This window comes from Macrobrachium rosenbergii, chromosome 9, assembly GCF_040412425.1.
Source record: "Macrobrachium rosenbergii isolate ZJJX-2024 chromosome 9, ASM4041242v1, whole genome shotgun sequence".
NCBI lineage: Eukaryota > Metazoa > Arthropoda > Malacostraca > Decapoda > Palaemonidae > Macrobrachium > Macrobrachium rosenbergii.
Genome location: NC_089749.1, coordinates 58,158,334 through 58,182,574, shown reverse-complemented (window position 1 = coordinate 58,182,574; position 24,241 = coordinate 58,158,334). Strand labels below are relative to the sequence as shown.

The 24,241-nt window shown below is 37.6% G+C and overlaps 1 protein-coding gene across 5 annotated transcripts in view; it reads left to right on the top strand.

Moving 5' to 3' along the window:
- The window catches only part of LOC136841874 (E3 ubiquitin-protein ligase RNF13-like), a 38,043-nt gene that overhangs the window by 5,725 nt on the left and 8,077 nt on the right, over positions 1-24,241 (top strand). For 2 of the 5 annotated variants that reach the window (XM_067109290.1, XM_067109291.1), the window contains exons 2-10: positions 9,431-9,616; positions 10,636-10,788; positions 13,952-14,144; positions 14,254-14,359; positions 14,829-14,934; positions 19,019-19,193; positions 20,084-20,268; positions 21,882-22,068; positions 22,566-22,721. In XM_067109290.1, coding sequence (XP_066965391.1) covers positions 9,590-9,616; positions 10,636-10,788; positions 13,952-14,144; positions 14,254-14,359; positions 14,829-14,934; positions 19,019-19,193; positions 20,084-20,268; positions 21,882-22,068; positions 22,566-22,721 — 1,288 coding nt within the window. In that variant the 5' untranslated portion in view covers positions 9,431-9,589. Of the gene's footprint in view, positions 1-6,592; positions 6,689-7,705; positions 7,816-9,430; positions 9,617-10,635; positions 10,789-13,951; positions 14,145-14,253; positions 14,360-14,828; positions 14,935-19,018; positions 19,194-20,083; positions 20,269-21,881; positions 22,069-22,565; positions 22,722-24,241 lie in introns of those variants that run through there. The other 3 variants (XM_067109294.1, XM_067109292.1, XM_067109293.1) reach the window with 3 other exon arrangements.

Genomic DNA, 24,241 nt, shown 5'->3' with positions numbered 1-24,241 from the left:
TTCTCCTGTTGGAGATACTTTCTCCACAGTCAAGCGCCCTGCTCGTTCGCCTCGTAGAAGTTCCTCTCCAGCCTCCCTTTTCGTCTGTTAGCCCTTCTCCCAGCAAGGGCTCCTCTTCAGTTCGAGCTGCTTCTTCTGTCAGGCGCCAGTCAGCTTGTAGGCGCTTCTCTCCGGATCATCGTTCTCCAGTGGACAAAGGCTCCTCTCCTTCTAGGCGCTCTTCTTCTGACAAATGCCCCTCTACTTCTAGACGTTCTCCTCCTCCTTCTGGCCTGGAGCGTTATCGGAGGACGAATCCCCTAAGGATATCACAATTTCCGATTACAAGAGGTTGACAGCTCTTCTAGTCCAGGAGTATGGAGATTCCCTCAAGCCTGCTTCTCCTCCTTCTCCTGGTTCAATGCTCTCGAGCACCAAGGCTTCGAAATCTTCCTCTCTTGTTAAGATGCGTCCTACGATCTCCATGAAGAAAGCTCTTAAAGGTTTCGGAGAGTGGCTTTCTTCAAGAAGGATGCAGGCAAGACTGTCTTCTCCTTGCCTCCCTCAGGCTTTCGGGAAGAGCGGGAATGTGGTGCGAGACTAGGGAGCCTATGGGGTTAGCTCTCCCCTCTTCTGCTGGCTCAGACTTTTCTTCGCTGGTGGATTCTTCCAGAAGGCTCTCCCTTAATTCGGCCAAGGCTTCTTGGGGACTTTGTGAACTGGACCATTTCCTCAAGGGCCTTTTCCGTGTGCTGGAAGTGTTCAACTTCATGGACTGGTCTCTTGGGGCCTTAGCCAAGAGAAGTCTTGAGGAGGATTCTGTCAGTATGGAGGACCTCAGCAGTGTGTTGTCTTGCCTGGACAAAGCTGTGAAGGACGGCTCGGTGGAGATCGCTTCCCTGTTCGGCACTGGCCTGCTTAAGAAGAGGTCAGTATTTAGTGCTTTCCTCTCCAAATCGGTCTCTCCTTCCCAGAGGTCTTCCCTCTTGTACGCTCCTCTATCTAGCCATCTTTTCCCACAAGAGACTGTGAAGGAAGTATCTCGTTCCTTGTCTGAGAAGGCTTCTCAGGACCTGCTGGCTCAGTCGTCGAAGAGGATGAGACCTGCTGCTCCTATTGTTAAGAAGGATAAGCCCCCTTTCAGGAGGCCCTTTAGTGGATCCAGGTCTATTAGGAGGCGTAGACCTGAGAGAAGATCCAGGCCTTCAGGACTCCCTTCCAGGAAGTCCAAGTGAAAATCAAGTCCTCCAGACTCCAGTAGGTGCCAGACTTTCTCAAGTTCGCGAAGCCTGGGCACAGAAGGGGGCGGACGATTGGTCCCTCTCTGTTTTGAGGAAGGGTGCCTCATTCCCTTCTTTTGAAACCTCCCTTGACATCAACTCCGAGGAGTTATCGGCGAGATACAAGGATCTGTGCGGAGGCAAGCCCTTCTTCTAGCCGTCGAACAAATGCTAGAAAAGTCTGCCATAGAACCGGTGCAAGATCTTCACTCCCGGGATTTTACAACCGTCTTTTCTTGTGCCAAAATCCTCGGGAGGGTGGAGACCGGTCTTGGGCGTGAGCTCCTGAACTCTTTCGTGGAAAGAAGAAGTTCTCTATGGAGACGACGTCTTCCAGTTCTGTCGTCTCTTCGGCAAGGAGATTGGATGGTATCCCTGGACCTTCAGGATGCTTACTTCCGTTCCCATCCATCCCTCCTCCAGGAAGTACCTAAGGTTCATGGTAGACGGCAAAACCTTTCAGTTCAGGGCTCTGTGCTTCGGACTCTCCACAGCTCCCCAAGTGTTCACGACCATTCTCAAGAATGTAGCTCACTGGTTGCACTTGGAGGGGGTGAGGATTTCCTTGTATCTCGACGACTGGCTAATTCGGTCCAGTTCGAAGATCCGTTGTCTGGAGGACCTTTCTCGGACTTTAAACCTGGTCCAATCACTAGGACTTCTTGTAAACCTCGAGAAGTCTCAGATGATTCCTCAGCAGGAAATTGTCTACCTGGGGATTCGGATGGATTCTCGGGGTTTTCGAGCGTTTCCCTCCCTGGAAAGAAGGGAACGCTGCCTTCAAAAGGTGACAGACTTTCTAGAGAAAGACAGTTGTTCGGCGAGGAATGGATGAGTCTGCTGGGGACCATTTCTCGCTGGAACAGTTCGTTTCTCTGGGAAGGCTTCACCTCAGACCTCTACAGTTCTTCCTGAAAGAATCTTGGGATCGGAAGTCCCAAGACTTGTCGGATTCCTTCCACATATCATCTCAAGTAAAGGCACATCTCCGGTGGTGGTTAGACCCAAAGAAGCTGGGTCTAGGAATTCCTCTACAACCGCCGAGCCCTCGCCTAGTGTTGTTCTCAGACGCGACGGAGTCGGGTTGGGGAGCGACACTAGGCTCGGAAGAAGTGTCAGGCACCTGGGACACGGATCAGAGGGCCTGGCACATCAACATGAAAGAGCTGGTAGCCATTCATCTAGCTCTTGCCAGATTCGAACTCCTGGTCAAGGGATCAGTAGTTCTAGTCAATTCCGACAACACCACAGCCCTGGCTTATATCAGGAAGCAAGGAGGGACACATTCCTTCTCCCTGTACCTTGCAGCAAGGAACCTTCTGTTGTGGGCGGGGGAGAGAAACATCGTTCTCCTCACCAGATTTGTTCAGGGAGAAAGGAATGTGAGAGCGGATCTTCTCAGCAGGAAAGACCAAGTTCTTCCCACGGAATGGTCCCTTCATCAGGAGGTTTGCGAAAGGCTGTGGTTCCTGTGGGGGAGACCTCATATAGACCTCTTCGCAACCCATTGGAACAAGAGGTTGGAGAACTACTGCTCACCAATCTCGGACCCCAGAGCAGTAGCTATAGACGGCCTTCTCCTAGATTGGGACGGTCTAGGACGGGCTACGCTTTTCCCCGTTCAAGATAATAGGGGAAGTAATAAGGAAGTTCGTTTCGTCAAAGGGCACCAAGCTCACCCTGATCGCTCCCTTTTGGCCATCCAGAGACTGGTTCACAGAGGTACTGGAATGGATGATAGACTTTCCCAGGTCGCTCCCTCTCAGGATCGATCTTCTCAAACAGCCCCACTTCGACAGATATCACAAGAACCTTCCCGCTCTAAACCTGACTGCCTTCAGACTGTCGAAGGACTGGTTAGAGCGAAGGGATTTTCGCACAAGGCTGCGAGGGCTATCGCCAGAGCCAGAAGATCTTCTACCTTGCGCCTCTACCAGTCGAAGTGGGAAGTCTTTAGGAGATGGTGCCGATCTGAGAAAGTTTCCTCTTCCAGTACCTCTGTAATGGAGATTGCGGATTTCCTTCTATACCTTAGGGAGCAATGTAACCTGGCGGTTTCCACCATAAAGGGGTATAGGAGCATGCTGTCTTCAGTCTTTAGACACAGAGGTCTGAACATCTCGGATAATAAAGACCTTCACGACCTTATAAGGTCTTTTGAAACTTCTAAAAATAAGTCCCCTAGACCTCCCAGCTGGAATTTGGACGTGGTCCTAAACTTCTTAATGTCAAACAAGTTTGAGCCTCCTCGATCTGCCTCTTTCAGGGATTTAACCAGGAAATCGCTGTTTCTTTTAAACTCTTGCTTCTGCCAAAAGAGTGAGCGAATTACAAGCTTTGGAAGGTTCTGTAGGCTTTAAGAAGGACTCTGCAATCTGCTCCTTTCAGCCTCTCTTCTTAGCAAAGAATGAGAACCCTTCAAAACCTTGGCCTAGGAGTTTTGAGGTCAAAGGACTCTCCGATCTTTCAGGACAGGAGCTGGAACACACACTATGTCCAGTAAGAAGTCTTAAACATTATTTGGAGAGAAAGAAACAGCTCAGAGGTAACACCGAAAGTCTTTGGTGCTCTGTCAAAGGATCCTTCAAGAGCAATTTCCAAGAATGCCCAGGCTTTCTTCATTAAGGATATTATCAAAGAGGCTCATCTTTCATGTAAAGACGAACATTTTCAGCTCCTAAGAGTTAATGCTCATGAGGTGAGAGCCATAGCTACTTCTCTAGCTTTCCACAAGTCTTGGTCCCTCCAGTCTATTGTGGACTCTACATACTGGAGATGTAACTCAGTGTTTGCTTCTCATTATTTGAGAGATGTTCGTGTGACATATGAGAAGTGCTTCTCTCTAGGAGCTTACGTATCCGCGGATTCGGTGCTGGGTCAAGGAGCTGAAGCTAATCCTAGTTAATTTAGTGTTATTTTAATTGTTTGTTGTGTTTTTTATGGTCGGTTGAAAAAGAGTGTTGAAGGTCTCTCTCTCTTTTTCATCTCGTATTACTAACAAGGTTAGGCTTGGTCAGGTGGTCGGTTTGGTTGTTAGCTCCTTGTATTTTATTTTTATTACCTAGCTCTGTCATGTAAGAGGGATAGCCCCCATTGATATGATTCAGGTAGAGGGCTCTGTCTTGTAAGTGGGTTAATCCCCATTGATATGATCCAGAAGGGCTGTCAGTCTTAGGTCACTTCCTCGCTGACGCTCTTGAGGCATGCAGACTCATAGACAGTATCCATGAAGTCTTCTGCCCAATCAGGTAAGAACCATGGTTTTTGTTTATTCCTACAACATATGTTGTTTTCCCGTTTTTTAGTTCTTAGCTGTCTCTTGCCCTCCTCCAAGGGTGCCAATCAGCTAAGTATATATCTGACGGGTAAGTTGCATGTACAAAAATGATATTTTTATGATAAAATAAAGTTTTGTACATACTTTCAAGGCAGATATATACTGATTAATCAAACACGGTTGCCCAGCCTCCCCTCAGGAGACAGGTGGAAGAGAAAATCTGACATGAAAACGGGAATGGTTCCTATTCCCGCCACCCAGCGGCGGGTATGGTAGATCACCTGACCTACCTGTCGCGTGTGCGCGAAATTTGAATTTCTGTCGGGAACGTCGGAGACTATAGCTAAGTATATATCTGCCGGGTAAGTATGTACAAAACTTTATTTTATCATAAAAATATCATTTTTTTACCTTTTAGTTTCTATCGTAAGCTTTTTTAAGGATGAACAGCAGCTACGCTACTGAAAAATTGGTTTTGATGTAGGAAAAACCTATTTTTGGTAGCCTCTGCGAATCTTCAAACCCTACCACTTTCACTGACGAAAAGACATGGGACTGAGGTGAACATTTATCTTGCACAGACTGTGCACAAGTAATGAGGAAAATGGCTGCCATACACACTGTTGCCACATTGGTGTGTGAAGGATGAAGGAAGAACTAAGGCAGTCATTATAGACAGAGATGTAGCCCTCTTGTCTTGAGTCCTTTATATTCTGTCATTGTGCCAACATGTACTGACCTGGCCAGGATAAACTAGAAGAGAATTCTTTGAGATTGGTTGGTCCCCTTGAGGACCATGAGAGTACAGTAACTCCTTTGAGGACTCACAGTGGCTACCAAAATTACTGTATGTCTTTCCAGCATCAAAACCTGTTTATTGCATCAGAGATAAGCTATGTACTGTTTTTGTTATTTATTACTTTTGAACAGTTTTGGATGATAGAATATTTTGTTCAGTTCTTCTTCCAAGCATTGCAAAGAAAGTAACAATGAATACAGGAGGTCTGTAGTGAAACTGTGGGACTAGTTTTCTAGGCATGAGTGTGCAGATGTATGTGACCCATGTTATAAGGTAATACTTTAAATGGAAGCTACTAGTTTTTAAGAAATGGATTTAGTACCACTTTTTAATGCATAGTAAATTAAATTAAAACATTGTTGATGAAGGAAAGCTAGCAAAGCAGTGTAAAGCTGACTCATAGCATTATAGCTTAGGAAAAAGTAATGCAGTGGACTATTGTTAAAGTACAAATTACTTTCATTAACTGGTAAAGAACAGTTCTCAGCAGAAAGGAAGCTATGTGTTTCATTATTTAGTAGTTGAAAGTAAAGAAATTTAAATTTTAACTGGTAAATTTGGCATTTGTGAAGAACACAATTTCTGTCTTGTGAATTTTACTATAAGTATTTCAGAAGATGATAAAGTAGAATCACTGTTCTGTTGATTGCGCAGATGTTTACAGAAATGAAGTGGTGTGATAAGTTTAAAATCAATGTCTACAATGTTTTACACTGATAGTCTTATGTACTTTTGGGAAACTGCTGAAAAATGAAAATCCTTGAAGAGATACTCTCTTAAGTAAGATATAGGTGTCAGGACTCCTTTCCTAAGTCATTCAACATACATTGTCTCGATAACGTATTTCAGCAACCTAAAGAACAGATATTCCCACAACAGCTTCAGTATTAGTAAAGTACGTACAGATCTTGAAACATTCAGAGAAGGATGTGTCAACAGTAACAGCAGTGATTCATATCCTGTCATGCTCAGAAATGTGTTGTGGTGCACTGTTTTTGTTTGTATTATCACCCATAGTTGCCTTGATATGTTTTATATACAGAAATTTTAAATATTTATAGAAAATACAAGTTGTTCAAGAATTTGGGTAAGGAGTTGTGTGACCCCCAGTCTCTTTGGTCAGACTCATGATGTGGTTTTTATATGCAAGTTTTCCAAGGTTTTGTTTAAAGAAAAAGTGACTGCAGTACTTGATTAGGTGCTGTGGGCAATGCAAAGGCTTTATGGGGTTTTCGGTAGCAGCTATATTGCAGTGAAGCGACTTACCCTGTTAGTACAAGCGTATTAACAAATTGTTACTCACAGTTGCTAATTTCTGGTGTTGCTTGGTTTTGCATATTTTGATAGTTTGTGGTTTGTTTTTGGGACTTGCTGTTTGTAGTTTGTGAAAAAAAAGTTAAGTACTGTACATCTATTATCATTTAGTAATGAAGACTAGAACTGCTATAAATGTTATTTAGGACACAGAGAGTGAAGGGGGAAGTTTGTTTTCAAAAGCTTGTGTTATCATGGAATCATACAACAGGGAGTGTCATGGTTGGTAAACCAAATTGTTATGGTTATTATTCAGAATATGAAACCTATTTATATAGAACAAGCCCACAGGGGCCATTGACTGGGAATTCAAGCTTCCAAAGAATATGGTTTTTTTTTCTTAGCTTTGAATAGGAGTTGCTGCGCTAAGAAGATAAATTTCTGGTATATACAGTATTTAGGATGATCCAGAATACTCAAGCAGAAGAATTGTCGAAGAGGATCTTTTCTTTGTTGTTTGATGGTTGTTGACCTCTAGGGAATATTAATTCAAGTTCTCAAGTTCTCGTGATAGATCATTTAATTTATTGAGGCCACTTTAGTTTTGTATCCTGTATTTGTGCAGCCATGCATTTTTTTTCTGTTGGAGAAGTGTCATACAAAACCAAATGAACTTTTATTCTTGAAATTCTTTGCTTGAAAACTTCATGAAAACAATGAGCATTAGCAAAAAGCATATTGGAATCCACCAGATTCTGGAAGCTGATTGGTGGGAGATATTCATTGCCTTGAGAACTGCTGAATGGTCAAAGTGAGATACTTGGATGGCAGCATCCCTGTTTCTCTCCCAATTTGGGAGATAGATGCGACCACGGCTCACTTTTTTTCTTTGAAGTCTTTGTTTTGTTTCATCAGAAATTCAAATGAAAAACTGATAACTTTGATATTCTTGAGTACTTTTAACATTTTTGTTACTTAGAAATTTACAATGGATGTGTTAACTAGATAACCATGAGGTTGAGTAAAGATATTGCAGTTTATCAGTTGATGTGATTAAAAGTGCTCAGTGTTTGATAGTCTTTGATAACAGCTATTGACAATATTACAGGCTGTAGCACTGGACAGTATGATGTCCAAGGAGTGTATCCACTGATACAGCAGCTATAACTTACGATTTTTTTGAAAGATAAGAGACTCATAAAATGACAGTGACAGTGATTGATTTCGTAAGTGAAAAGGTAGTAGTGTTTATCTATGCAAGGTCTGGTTTGATCTTTTGACATGGTTAAATTGTTGTCAAATGCCACAACATTTGGAAAGTGTATTATATTCATTTCAAAAAAGTAAAATCAAGAGATATATACATGTAGTTGTACTAAACCAAATATGTTTTTGCGTGAATACAAAATCTGATTATAAGGCCACGTAGTTAAGTACTGTATACCGTAGTTTTACCAGACCACTGAGCTGATTAACAGCTCTCCTAGGGCTGGCCCGAAGGATTAGACTTATTTTACGTGGCTAAGAACCAATTGGTTACTTAGCAACGGGACCTACAGCCTATTGTGGAATCTGAACCACATTATAGCAAGGAATGGCCTTGTAGTGGATGCCCAGAATAACAAGAGAATATTCCAGACATATTTCAGGTTTGCAATAATTAATGGTGAATATTTACTGTCAATGAGTGCTGTAATGGGGTGAAACCCATTCACTGATGTAAGTTGCATGTTCCCCTACTGATTTTTTGTTCCAACCTGTTGTCCCGGAATGGCTGTCATTCATAGCCTGTTGGTACAATAACTGCTCGTTCTCATTTGTTACAGAAAGATAGCAAATATCAATAACTCTTGGATCCAATTGCAATGTTCCCTTTCAGACAACTACATCCGTTAATTATTGATGATTTGCATTCCAGTGGAAAGGACAGGTGAAGAGCATGGGTTCTCACTTCTCTCGGACAACCCCATGTACGTGATTTGGTTGCTTTGCATTGTGACCAATCATAAAGAGAAATTCCGGGCAGTTCCCAACAACCTACATCATTTGTTTGGCCGCAGATATGATTGAAACCCCCCCCCCATCCCACATGAAATATCAAATTAAATATAAATCTGCAAAGAAAGTGGATTAGGATTTGGCAAGATTGAAATATTCAGTACAGCTGTACTCTATAATCCAAGCACTATTTGGGTAAAGTTTTGTACTATTTATGTCTCCCACAACACTTTAACACTTGTATACTGTTTTATAATTAGGCCTACATGTGGAAATATTCTCTCCAAAATTTAATTGAAGGTTTACTGTTCATCTAGTCATACAGAGTTCTTAGGAGATGGCTCAACATGATGTTGAATTTGTCTTAATGTGATTTTGAAAGAGATCACAGTATTGTTGGATATCCTCGCTATATATGTATACTCAGCCTTGACTGACATCATAATTGGCCTTGCCTAAGTGTACATGAGTTATGTGTGTGTGTCCATGCTAAAGTAATACCGTGATCAGTCTCAGTGCCACTTCTGCTAGTATGAAACTGCTGACTAACCTCTTCTAGTGATTGTTGACAATTTTCTGATTGTATAAAAAATAATTTAAATTGTTATGGATCAAATTGCATCTTCTATATGCAAAAATCTGTATGCTAAACAATTAGAAACATAAGGTCTTGTTTACCTCAGTGCTGCTTTACTCCATTCCAACATTTCTTCAGTTCTGTGTTTTTCCACCCTAACTAGACATGCAAAAATAGGTAAAAGCAAGAACTATGTATTTATTATAATGTGTATCATCAATTTATAAAAACCAGTTGTCCTGAAATTTTTTATTTTTCCTTTACAGGCTTAGTATGTGATAGATACCAAACTCAGTTTTGGGGCCAAAGTTGTCTTCACAGGTGACTGAGTGATGAGGCCCACACTAAGATAGGAGCCAACTGAAGAGCTGTTAACTACATCTTGATTGTTACAGCAGGAGACACCAAAAGAAAAAGACAGTATTATGGAGGTTGATGTCAAATCAAACAAGGTAATGTTTGTTACATGAGTAAACTTGTAACCCCATTCTACCATTAAAGATGGTGGGGTTTCTTTGTAATTAGAAATGAGAATTATGTTATCTGTAATAAATTCATATAAAGTTTTTTGCAAGTTGTCTCACTATGTGTAATTTTCTCTGTTGTATCTTCTGTACTTTCTGTCTGAATTCCTATCTGGTCCATGCCTTCACTGATACCCTCATTTTATCAGACTGTTAATATCTTCATCTGTCTGTTAAACACAAGGTGCAATGTCTGGAAACATTCAGAGACCATGGTGGACATAAACAGTTGTATGTGTTATTTGGCTGGTATCAAGTTATTGTGTTACCCTATGCGATGAGCTCAAAGTTGATTGCACTGCTGATGCTTGTGTGGTACTTTAAATTTTATTACGTAAATTTATTCTGTGAAGAAATAGAGAATATGGAGTCTCTGTTCATTTTTAAACGCCAAGACCAGTCAGGCAGTATTAAACCTCTGTTGAATTTGCATCAGTCCTGTTTCCAAGAACACCATTTCACTGGAGTGAAATGTCTCAGACTTTGAGGATTCCTAAGTTGAACTATTTGTTTGTAGTCCACATTATTACATACGCCACTTGTTGGTTACCAGATCGTCTTGTAGGGAAGCACTGTACTACATCCCGTGTATTTTATGTGGCTCATTGTACATTGATGTTGTTAAAGGTTCTTTGCAATATCCCCTTGACCGCAGGTAATTTATGTCATGCCTTTTACGTTACATCCCTTCTCATTGGTCTCTTCCCGATTGGTGCTCCCGCTAACTCTACTTTATCTTGCCCCAATTTTTATTTCTCATTTAAGAACACATTCTTCAGATTAGTCCTATGGGAGTCAAAGAATATAACTCGGTGGTCTTGTTAAACTAATTTGTAATAATTTTAAGAGGTTTCAGTCAGACATGATGGAGCAATAATCATTTGATTTTTCTTTTTGGAGTGTTCAGGTCGTTTAGTTTTAATGTTAGATTTTTTTTTTAATTTCAGATGATGTTGGGAGCATTTTGGATGCTCTCACTGCTTATTCAGCAGAGTCTAAGTGACGTTGTTGTAATATCAGCCATTACAAATAAAACTTACACCACTATCGCAGATTACCCTGCCTCATTTGGTCCACCCCTGCCACTTGCAGGCTTCAAGGTGTGTATTGTGAGTTGTTGGTGTTGTGCTGCATGGTAACATCTCCAGTTAAGTCATTTCAACGTAAAGCATTTTCAGTGTTATGACAATTTTTGTTAAAAATTAAATGAAAAGCAAAAATTGACATATCCTTTTATGCATTCTTAATTGGTCAGCTACAAAAGTTAAAACACCATAAAAACAAATCAGTAAAAAATGTCAAATGAAATTTACAATATAAAATCATTTTAAAGCTTAAAAATTAAAAAAATGTTATTTACATGACGTTTGGCTACAGTTTGCATTGCACAGTTGTATATATGTGTAGTGCCAGTGTTCAGACAACAGCCATAAAAAACAAATCAATAAAAAAAAGAATGCCAACCCATGTAATTAACAAATGTTAAAATAATATACAGTTTAGTAGTGAAATATACAGTATGTTGACAGTACAGTCATTTAAAAGCTTAAAAATATTAAAAATATTTTCTTCCTTGCATGATGTTCAACTACAGTTTTTGCTGTATGTACTGATTTATGTACAGTCACTCAAAAATGTTTTGCAACATGTTCCAGAAGTTTTCGTCCACCTAACAGTAATTTATTCTTTTGGTATTTACAAGGAAATGTAATTTTTTTATTCGACTTTGGTTATTAATCATACGGTTAACAATATAAAAAAGAATGGTGAGTGAAAAATTCATATTACGAAAAATGATGAAACATTTTGAAAAATTTTACTTCAGATGATTGGGCAAAAGAGTCAGAGAAGAAACTATATTTCGAATCCAGATAAAAGCTTATTGACTAGTAAAGTAATATTGAATAAACATCAATGAAATTATATATAAATAAAGAGAGAAAGAATTCAACCATTATTGTGGTCAAAAACAAAAAAGAAAAAAAATCTTGTAAAGTCGTATGTTATCGTGTGACTCCACATTCGGGCAGGAAAATTAAACAAAACTGTCTCGTCACTTGCACCGATAAGATGGGCAACAGACTGCCGCACCACAATCATTACCTTGCATAAGACTAATGTCTCTATTGTAGATATTGCTCGGCAGCTTAGTGTAAATAAAACAACCATGTTTAGAGGAATAAAACAACAGAGTGAATGAGGAAATATGATAAATTCATTGTAAAAAGTGGAGGACGACCCCATTGTTGTTAAGGATCATCATCGGATGATCACTGAAGGAGCTCCGCCTAACTCCCCTGACAAGCCGGTGTTGCCATAAAGAGAGAACATTACACTTTCCCTTCAAGTTGCTGCTCAAACCATCCGTAACAGGCTACATGAGACCAAAATATTATTTCATCATACTCCTGCCAAGAAACACTTCATATCAGCGAAACACAAAGAATAGAGGCTAGGATTTGCATTATAATATAATCCAGTGGCCGATGATTTCTGTAAGAATCATCTTTTGCGAAGAGGAGGAGACATTCTCCACTGATGAGCATGGTAGTCTTCTTCACTGCTGGCGTTTAGCATTAACTAAATTAATGCTGAACTTCTTGCTAATTTTAATTCTTTAGAAACTTAGATAATAAGAAATACAAAAATAGGCGTTACTGTATATATTCGCTTAACTTCATGAGAGGCATCAAAATGATAGGCCTAAGTAGCAATGAAAGAAATGAGAAATTACACATGATAACGGCATTATATATATATGTGTGTGTGTGCGCGCGCGCGCGCCCGCACGATTAATTCTGTGTATTACAAAAACAGATGTGAAATCTGTTAGTCTAGTTCAGTATATTTTATATTAAGTTTCACTAGTTCACAATATACATAGGATTAGTCATTCAAAAATTTGATTAATAATAATGTGCAAGCAAATCTTCACAAAAAGTCGTATTTGTTGATGTTAATAAGACTAATAGTTCAACTTATAACAGTCGTAGGCCTATGTCTACAAAGTTCACACATATGAAGGAGATAAAACAACGATGGTGATGGCAGTTGGAGATGAAAATATTAAGATATAAGAACAGCAATGACCTCTGAAGTATTATAGTAACATCCTTTTATTAAGTAAAGTATGACAACAGTAAGCAGTATCAGAAAAAGCCCTGTTTAAGGGAAACTGCAGGTAATTTCTCGGACCCACCACTATAGTGTTCAGTTGTTTCACGCGCTTACAACTGAGTTGCCAAATAGAGCCAGATGTCCCTATTATAAGCTGTTGTCCGAAAACTATTGAAGTATGTTGCAAAACTTTTTTGAGTGATTGTACATAGTTCAAGTGTTCAGTCATCAGCCATAAAAATACAAAAACCAGTAGAAAAATAAGGAGTGAAGCAAAAAATAAATTATATAAATCTGAAAGTAAAGAAAGTAGTATACCTGCACATTAAAGTGTACACAGAATAAAACCATCAAAAAGCTTTAAAATATAAGAAAGGTTGATATAGTATGACATTCTAGTTCCAGCATTCAGACACGTGGCGGGCTACAGTATTTACAGTTTTGATTTGCATTGAATTTGTCTTGAATAATTAGTGGTAGTGCTAGTGCTAATAAGTGGAAAATAAGCGTGTATGATAATATCCACAAAAATGGTGAAAACATTGCTGCTGCCATAGCCTTGTTCTCTCGTCCAGCCCATCGAGCTCACAGATTTCACCCATCAGGTAGCTTGAGTGCTACTTACATACATAGTTGCTAGAGGTTGATTCCTAGGGAATATGATCCTTATCAGGAACAGCCAGACAAGCGCTATAGTGAACATCGTTATTCCACAGGGATGTTTTGGCATTGACACATGAAGCCATTTTTAACCCAAACAAAGGCAAAACAACAGTACTAGTAAAGTACAAATCAAAGAAAGAGAACACTTGAGAACAAAGTATTTGTAGTGTTTAGTAATCTTTTAAGGGTTTAATTTCACCAAACTTTGTGTGCTGGGAATGAGTCTCTGGAAGGTCTTAAAGACTTTTAAAAAAGTTATTTTAATATTTCCTTTTTGTGTCTGACTAGATTCGCTCTGTTATGTATTTTTCTTTGCATACTGTGCTTTATACTTTTGTGTATAATTGAGTCAATAGTAAGTGTATCTGTTAATTGTTTCTAATTAAGTCTCCTTCTTTATTATGCGATGTAAAAATCAGACTCGCATGTTGAATTTATGAATTTTACAGAGGTCTCTGTAATTATTTTTTTTTTTTGTTTCAGGGTTATGCAGCATATGTTGAGCCTCACAATGCTTGCATAGTTCCAGACCCACCTCCTTTTATTGCTAACTATACTGGCCTTTGGATAGGCATTGTGAAGAGATATAATTGTACATTTGTGGAGAAAGTACTAAATGCCCAGCATGCAGGCTATGATGCTGTTATTGTTCATAATGTTGGATCGAATATGTTACGTAAGTGTCGTTTTTTTGAAAGTCATATGAAATTGCTGTTGGTTTTGACTTAATACAGTATAGTTATATTATTTACTGCTGTTACATAGATAGTCTTATATGTTTCCAGAGCCGATGAATGCCAAAGATAGAGGCGATGAGGTGGTCATTCCTTCAGTATTTATTGGTGAAGTCGATGCTATGATGATCATAGAAAACTTCCTGTACACAAAGAAGTATGTTATATAACTCAATACCTGTTATGCTTTATTAGCCTAGGGTGCATTTTGTATTTTGACAGTGCTAGCCTCCATTGTCAAAGCTTTTAACTTTTGAAACATAAATTTTGTAGCTGTTTTCATGACAAACACAATCCTGGTTTATACTTTTTGTAAAAAAGTAGATGTGTAGGCTAACAGCATCATGGAAGATGACTTTTCTAAATGCTAATTTGAATGATGTCCTTGAATTTTTATACATTATTCGGTACATTATTGTTGAAGGTAGAATTTTGATTCCTAGATTGCTGTTGTCATTTTAATCCCTTGTAACACAAAAGGCTTTCATACTTGCATATGTACGTTGTTATTACATCAAAGTTGATATACCTACATTTTAGTTCATTAAAAAGTATAATTTGAAATGGGAGGTAGATTATTGCTGTATTGCTAGGTTGTTACTGATGTTATTTTGACTCCTTTGTAGGTTCATCTTGGACATTACTGGTGACATCCCTTTCAACCTGCAAAACTATCTGGTTCCTTTTGCCATCACTATAGGGATTTGCTTTATTGTAATGCTCACCTTTATGGTAAGTTGCTCTTCCAGAAAGTCCGTTGCCTAATAGCTGGTTAGTTTTCTTCAGTTCCTTACCATTTCAGCAATATGTTTTTTGATTCGTCCAGGAGTAAAAATAAATACCTCCACTTGATCCATCCACCTTTTTACAAGGTAATAGAAGACCTGGGAATGAATGAATCAATGGGAAAAAGCCTATGGGAGCATTTAAGGTTAGTAATAATGTATTTTAGAATCTACACATCATATTGCCAAGTCCAAGATTGAGAGATATTATTCCAGATACAAATAAGTTTTTTAATTGTTTATCAATATTTTCCAATTTAAGTTTCACATTGCCGTCATAAAGAGATGCTGTATGCCCATTTTCGTGGATGTTGCAGCCAGAGCACCTGTCATTTCTGTTTCAGGCAGCTTTAGTCTAGTGATGAGATTACAAATCCAGGCTTTTTAAATCTTATTTCAGGTGCTCTTGTGTACTAAATGTTTATACAGTGCACTTAGTATTAATTATGGTAGTTATGCTCCTTGATGTGGCATTCAAACATCTTGAAGTATGTGTAGTAAAGAAATAGCAAAATTAATATATGTTTTATCCTGTTTAGATTGTATTTTTTTTGTTGGTATAATCTGATCTACAGTTAGTATTACTTTGCAAGGTGAACCTGTAGGTCAAACAAGTAATATTTTGCGAGTGATGCTGTAGGCCAAACAAATATGTGTACAAATAGTGACTTTACTTTTAGCTCTCACTGTCCAGTCGAAATTGGATGTTATACTTTGATCAGCTAATGTTAGATAAGTAGCAGGTTGAACCAAAGTGGAACCATAGAATAATTCTCAGTTGAATTTATTAATTCAGAAATTTAGCTGGCCCGTTTGAGTTCTGAATAAAAACCTGATTTATATTGAGACTGTATAGCTGAAGGTGTTGTAATTTAGGAATAATGTATAGCTAATTGTGTGTCTAAATTTATAAATATGGTATAGCTAATGGTTTCTTGAATTAGAGGTAGCTGTAAGTTTTGTAAAGTGTTATCTAGTCAGATCATACAAGCTTAGAACTGGTCAGAAAATTGTCAAAAGTGTAACCAAGTATTCAAGGGATTTACAATGTTTTAAAGTTGTTTGTAAAATTATCCTTTAAACGGTTTTGATGGCCTGATGTATTATGTAAGGAAGTAATGGCTCTTCATCTAATGCATAAAAAAATTCATATTTTTGAATTTCATCAGAGAGGAACTTTACCAAGTTTATTGGTATCGAACAAGCCTAAGGAAATATAGGGACAGTAACATCTACTAAAAAAATATATAAACCCTGGTTTTGTTCCACACTAAAATTTTTACTGCACAGGTTTTCCAAGTTTCCTTTTGTGACATTAATGAATTTTTTTACAAATGAAAACTTGATAACTAATCTGTCTCCACAAGTTCTCATCATTTTTATTTAATTGGTGTTTGAATCATTCGTGTTCAAGTGAACGTTTCACAAGGAAAATGGGCTTTTCTTTTTCATGCTTGAAGGGATTTCTCTTTGGTGATTTGTCCATCAAGTGGATCAAACGTGGATTGGACTCCTTACATCATTGGATATATGGCTATTATGTTGGGATTGTTGTTGGCATTCTGTACAACAATGGTATGAATTTCTTTTCATTGTGTGTATCAGTACCTTTGCTAATAATGGAGCATTGCTCATTTATGTGATACACAGTTTTGTTGCCCAAGTAGAAGAGTTACATTTAAATTAAATACTAAAAATGTAAGTTGTATTTTTCAAATCAGTTCAAGTTTGCAAGATACTAGAGTTGCATTTAATTTTGCTTTGCAGCTTATTGATACCTGCAACTCCATTAGTCTTATTATTAATAGTGATAATTATTTATTTTTAGATTACAGTACTTGTACAAGGTCATATTCTTCTGCATTTGGAAGTACAACATATGCTGTTTATAATACAGGTATACAGCATTTGAAATTATGTACTGCTATGGGTTTAAAACGGATATTTATACCTACAGTTTCCAATAACACTACTGTTATGTAACTTGTGCTTTGGGTAACACAACTGTATGCAGAACCTTTGTAATATTGCAAAGCGCTGTACTTCCTTCTTTACTGGTATTGCAGTTTATCTGAGCTGTTGCAAATATAAACAAAAAGTTAGAAGTTGGTAGAATGCTATATGATTCAGTCTTTTTGTTGTTACTGTTCAGATATTCATTTTGTATTAGTATAAGAAATCATGCAGTACTGTAGTTTGATTTTATACAGGTGAACAGTTCATAGAATGTGTTACTTTACTTCTTAGTTTTGGCAGTCTGATATATTTTTGGTATCAGTGCTTTACCTTAAGACTTAGCTTGTAGGTTTTGTGGTTTGAAGTAATATGAATTGGTATTATTAATGAAATATTTCATTAAGAGATGGTCTGTTATTTTTACATTTATGGTACTGGATGCTTTTATTTGTATTTGTTTAACTGGTTAAACTATTGGTATATTGCATTACCATACTTCCTTTTTCCAACCAGGAGTAGATTTTGTCTATAATTATTTTCTAATAGGATGATACTAGTGATGATGTCGTTTAACCAGACAAGCAAATCGCGTTTCTAAATTCACATAGGTCTGATCCAGAAGGATTTGATCTTTTGCACAAAAATTGACATGAAATTTGAAAAAATCTCATAGCTTGGTAGGAAGAGATCAGAGGATGTTGGGAAAATATAAAAAAAAAAGGTAGATAACAAAGATAGGACTCATTTAAAACTGGACAGATAGTTTGGTGTTGATCCCTTTCCCAATAGTACTATTCCTTTGTCCACATTAACATCAAATTGTCAATCATTCTTTTGTACACACACTAATTTGGTAACACTGAATGTACCACACATTTTTGTATTTGTCCAAATGAATTGATGTTAACATCTGGGAAAGTCTGGCCTTAAGTCCTCAGCAATATGTAAGTAGGCAGGGGTACAAAGGACCTTAGTGGAAAATAGTGATAAAAGAAGCTCAGTGAAAGTGAACAAAATGTGTGAAATAATGGTGACAGTGAATGTGAACAAAAAATTGGAAGTAAAGCAAACACAGTGAAAGTGAACTGAAAGTTGGAACAATGTTAGGGAAAAAAAAGGTATGTGGTGGAGATGCCAGCTGGAAGAAACTTATGCTTTTGTTTTGAGCTTGAGGAAAGATATAGAAGAGCAGACACAAAAACAGTTGATAGTGACATAGGAGAAAGTAAATTCTAGTTGAATAGGAGAAATACAGGACGTATGCTGCAGACGATCTGATAAAGTGAAATGGCAGATCTGAAAGAAGTGAAACAAAAAATGGGAGGTTAATAAATCGTAGGAAAGACAGTAATGCATGTGTTCCCAGCAAGGTATGCTCACCGCAGACTGGGAGACCAGGAGAAAAACAATGATTTATGGGAAAAGTTATCAAATGCCTTGGTCACAAGATATGTACTTGTTGAACCTTTAGAATTATTGGTGTTCCAATTTTAGTTAATCATGAAAATACAACACTTTTTCTGCTACTGCTATTCTTCTCCCATTGTTGGTGGTTTGTTAAGGAGTAAACACAGTTTCCTCAGAAAACAGTAGAAACTCAGAGCTGATGCTTACCTCCTTGTGCAGAAAATGTTTTTAAAGTCAGGACAGCTTGAGCTGCTGCTTGCTATTCATGATTTAGTGCTTTTTTGCAAATTGATCACTAAATGGCAGCATTGAGTGATCCATGGGGCATGAGTTTTTGCAGGGTAGTGTCATTGCATTATAAGAACTGCTTGGAAAACAGGAAAATCAGGGGCACACTCAATGGCATGTCCATTCAGTTCATTTACAACAAACCTAGGCATTCTCCCTTATCGCCTATTAGTTCCCTTCAATGAATATGGTAGTGCTATTTATCTTAAACTTGTATTGAAGGATGTCAAAGTGTATATGCATTGCATATGTACATCAAGGAGAAAATTAGGTTGATAAGTCTGTATTCCTCTCTACCTTGTAAAAGTATATTTTAGACAATAACAAGGTGATTTGTTTCTTTGTAAGAATGCATGTACATGGAATGCTTTCACTTTCAGATTGTAAAGTGTGTGCGAGATTACCGCCGTTCTCGGCGTCATCGCCTCTCTTCCAGAGCCTTAAAAAAGCTTCCAGTTCACAAGTTCAAGAAGGGAGACCCTTATGAATGCTGTGCTGTCTGCTTAGAAGATTATGTAGATAATGATAAACTTAGGATATTACCTTGTTCACATGGTAAGCTGTGTCTAATATTGATTAACACACACAGTTGCACTAAAAAAAAAAAGACACCATCTCATCTCAATGTAGAGATAGAGTTGTGTAATTTTCCTTTATTTTTCTCTTGATTTGTGGTTTTGAAAGTGCGAGTTAATTTATGTTATGTATTGAAATTCAGTCTAAAATGTGGTATTTTAAATTATTTTGTGACCCATAGTGTTTCTCACAGAAATCAGGAATGAAAATTGCTGATAACCTTAGAAAACTCAATCCTCTTCAGCCCATTCAGTAAAGTAACAATTATGATAATTGTTTAAAAAGAAAAAAAAATTTACAACACATTTTTATGGTACTTCTTTTTTAGTGTGTTTTATAATAACAGTAAAACCATAAAACTCCTTTTAAGGACTACAGATGGAGAAAGGAGGAGAGAGATCAATTGTTTTTTTTACATGTGATTTCATTTCACAGTTAATTACAATTAAACTTATATCAATTTTAGATAAGCCAAAAACATCCTTTTCAAGACAGTACAAAATAGAGAAAGGAGAGAGATTAAATTTTTGTGCATGTGCTTTCATTTCACAATTAATTGCAGTTAACATATCAGTTGCTTTAGTACAGTTAAAAGCAGAAAGGATGAAAGGTTTTTACAAAAGAAAATGGAAAGGCATAGAAAATCCTTTTGTAGAGGATGCTATAGAGTTTTAATCAATTTTTACACTTTCAGTTTTGGTGAAAGCAAACTCTTATTTATAAGTATCAGTAAATTACAATACAGTATTATGGTAATTTGCCCTATGCACATACTAAGATTTTCATCTCAGCTGTATGTCTCATTACCTGTCTTTATCTGTTGACAACTTTGATAGCCAAGTCTAATCTCATATTGTTCCTCCCTAAAGCATATCACTGCAAATGCATTGATCCATGGTTAACGAAGAATCGCCGGGTGTGCCCTGTTTGCAAGCGGAAAGTAATCACGGGGGATGAACGACCCTCAGACTTAGACACAGATTCTGAAGATGAAAATAGTCCCCTCATAAATTCAGATGGTGGAACTCAGGGTGGCACATTCACTGAACAGCGGGTGAGTTTTCTTTACCTGTATCTTTTACATAACAGGTTTATAAATTGTTTTTGAATTAAGTTTGTCAAAGCAAGCATGAAAAAACCAAGTTTCAGTGACAGTATGAAAAGTCAAGAGTCGAAATATTACTTTTTGCCAAATGATTGCATTATATTACTTTAGTTGATCATGCATCCTTCCTATATGCAAACACCTTATTTTACTTGGACTGTATTGCCTGCAAGGGTGTGATGTTGGCTGAGAATAGTTAAAAATTGAAGTTAGTTTTCTTTGTAGTAATTAGCAAGTGACCAACGTAAGATATAGGTGGATCAGAATCTCACTGTGATAATTATGTTCCAAGCTGTACTCATTGGTTATTGATTTGCATAGGTGTACCTTGAACTTTATGTATTGTACACTGAAAGTTTCAGCAGCACATGAGGCGGCTGAACTACTTAGAGAAGGATATTATTGTTAGGAAAGATCTGAATTTTTCTAACATTAACAATATGCATAAATCATTCTTGTTTCTAACATGTGTTTCACACCAGCATGACATTCAGCTAATATTCTTGAATTTGGGAATTTTTCTTTATCTTTGATTCTGAGAAATCTTACTTGGCCTTGTAACACATGAAATTGCACAACTTTTCATCAGATCACCTGTATGAAATGTGTCATAGGAGATCAGCTAGTGATATATTCTGTCTTAAATTATATCTGATCATCCTCTGTCAGGCATTTGGGGATCTTTTGTAGTCACTCTGGTCACATTAGGATTTTGACTTCTTGAGCTTTAGGCATAGTCTTCATCCAATACCCTAATTATGGCTTTACTCTTACTCCAAAAGTGTATATACTGTACCCCCTTGCCTGACTGTAATTTGTGTTCCTCAGTGGTCTCTTTGTCTCCCCTACCCATTTTAATTGTTTCATGTGACCGTCAAAACCTCTTGTTATCCTACCCAGTTATATCCAGATGATTCAGATATGCCTGACTAATATTTCTTTCCTTCTTGGATCTCTGCGTAAGTTTACTGTAATGTATTTTCACAATAAAAAGCAGACCCTTAGTGTAATACCATTTCATACCATACAGTGTGCAAAGGATTTTTAGTTGCCTTTAGGCAGTTTTCTGTTTTGTTTTTTTTCTTACAAATTTTCACTGAAAAATAGAAGCAAATGTTTGCAGCCACAGTTCATAAAAGGGCTGTTATTCATTTTAATGCCATTGGGATCAGCGTGCAACTTATTCTACACTGTCGAATTGAAATGTAGTATGAATTTACTTGGTATGTCTGTCCTCCACTGGGTCTTTTCCAAATTCCAGTAATAGTATTGAAAAATTGATAATGGAGACCAGTACTGCCACTCAGGGCTTTATTTTAAAAAAATCTCAGAAATGGCTATTGGTGGTTGAACCGTCAAGTAAATTATTTTTTTTTTAAGTACTGAACTTGCAAAGTATTGTAAGTTCATTGTTGTTACTTCACCATTGCTTGGTGTTAAGCTTTCCAAAGTTAAAAATTGTTCTTTCAGGTAAAAGGAGAGCCCTTTTAACTTTGTTTTAGGTCATTTGAATATAGCATTGGAATGAGGAGCACCAACAACAACACTTACTTTATTTCCAGGAAAACCCCTTTCAAGAAGCTCAGCGTTTAGCTGAGAGAAGACGTAGGAATAGAAGACCATCTCGTCATGTTGAATGTGGCCCAGAGGGTTATCAGCGTTTAGCTGATTCAACAGATGACGATGATGGTGATGAAGAGGAGGAAGAGGAGGACAGTGACTCCGAAGACAAATCGTATCAAGGTACAGGTACGATTAAATATTAACTTACCTTTATTCCAGACCTTCAGTAGTTAAAGCTTGCAATGTTAGTAAAAATATGAAATTATTGAACGTTTTATTAGTTCTTAGTGTATTTTGATATCAAACAAGAGGCTCTAAGTAATTACAGTTATCAAATTCATAGCTTTTAGTTATTTGTCATTACCATCAGTCCGTAATTATGTATTTTATTTTGTTTTTCTGTAATTTCAAGTTTAGCTTACAGGTTAAACTTTTATACCATAATTATGGCCTGAGCTAGCCTAATTAAAAGTAGACAACATTTATGCTGTGAGACATCAGCTGTAAAATAGCAAATGTGTAATTCTCAAAAATACAACTTGCATTTTTTAAATAGAGTACATAGCCTAGGTCATTTCATGCTCTTCAGTAATGTATGTACTGTAGGAAGATCAAGAACATTATCAAGAAATGATGTAGTACTTTATTTTTCTATGAGCTAATGTTTATTGTGTCAAATACAGCAGCTGGCAGGCCCAGAGAGGAGGGCACCAGGCCAGAGGCTGCTGAAAGTGCCAATGAGGAAGAGGAGGGGTCAAACTCCTCAAACAAACCTCCAACTCCGACGACAGTCAGTGTCTTGGTTCATGACGCTGCAAGAGCAGCAAGAAGATCAACAGGTAAGATGCTAATTAGACTGGAGTGAATGGTTTTGTGAAGTGTATGTAATTTAATGATTTTTTTTTATGTCTTGTTGGCTCCAGGCTGAACAGCTTGGATTACTGTAATATATGATTGATGTTACAGTTTAAGTCAACAGATGTGGGGCTTTATTATATGTTTGTACCAATTGGTAACAGTACATCAGACAAGTGCAATACAAGTAAGGATTGTTATGATCATGGGTAAGCATATAATAAGGTAACTTATCAAAGTCAGAGTTAGTCCCATACCACTGAATGGCAATGAGGACCAGGGCTTAGGGTGGCCAGCTCATTTTCTTAGGCTTTGGCTTAGCACCAGTACTTGTTTCCTGCTGAGTCAACGGCAAGTGGGAATCAAACTGCAGATGTGCCAAGCGATTGCCTGCTTGGTGTCCTACCACTGAGCCATCTTTAGTTTTCATCCATTACATTTAATATTCAGTTGAAACTTGTTAAAAGGTATGCTGATAATATAGATTAGTTGTTATACAGATAATATAGATTACTGAAATAGCAGACAAGGTCAATTGGTCAGCCTTATGAGAGTGAAGTATTTTAACCTTGTGTTCTAATTATAAGTAAACTCCTTAATAATAAAAAACCCATGAAAGCCAGGAAAGTCATGGAGGACTTTTTCCAGGTAGGAATTCAGGCAGAAAATGAATGAGAAAATTAGAGAACTCATCACGTTCAACTCTGCAAAAGAAAACCTAACACAAAAACTGTAACGATTATAATGTATAGTTTAACTAGTGAGCCACATTTTAAAATTCTTATGTCTTGCTTGAAGGATTTTCTTTTTGTGAATAAGAGGAGCATATAAAAGTTAAAGAAGTTGGACTGTTAAGTGGGAAGAAGCCAAAGGAAATAAACAAAAAGTGAGTATCAATGCATATGAGAAGCAAAGGGCCACCATAAAGAACCCATAGTACTGTCTACAGCATGTTGCTTGAGCCCCGCTGTAGGTGGCACCCCCTTGAGTAGGATATTTATTAGCTGCATGAAGAAAATTAAAGAATAAATGGACAAATTTGTTTGATAAATTTGTAATGTCTGTGCATTTTCGTTACATTTATGCTAGTATCAAGAAGGGAAAACAGTGTACCCTAGTATACATTTAAAATGGTATCATTATGACTGTGATAAAGAATATTCAGGATTAGGTTACTTTATCTTAAGGCACTCGTAAAGGAAAATGATTAATAGTAGAAAATGGAGTGATAGTAGAGAACATTGATCATGTGGGAAGAAATCTAATGACCCAGTCCCTTAATTGCTAATTTCATGTGATGGAAGTTGATGCTACATTGGCATTTATCTAGTAAACGTATTCGTCAAGTCCCCTGCCATGAGAGCTTGGTGGAAAGACACAAACCATCATGCATTTACCATATGTGTGACACTAGGACTGATCATTTGGCAGCTGATTGATCAAAAGCAAAGTGAAGGGAGATGGTGGTAGTTGGCTAGTGTCAAACTACTGTACAGTCAACCCC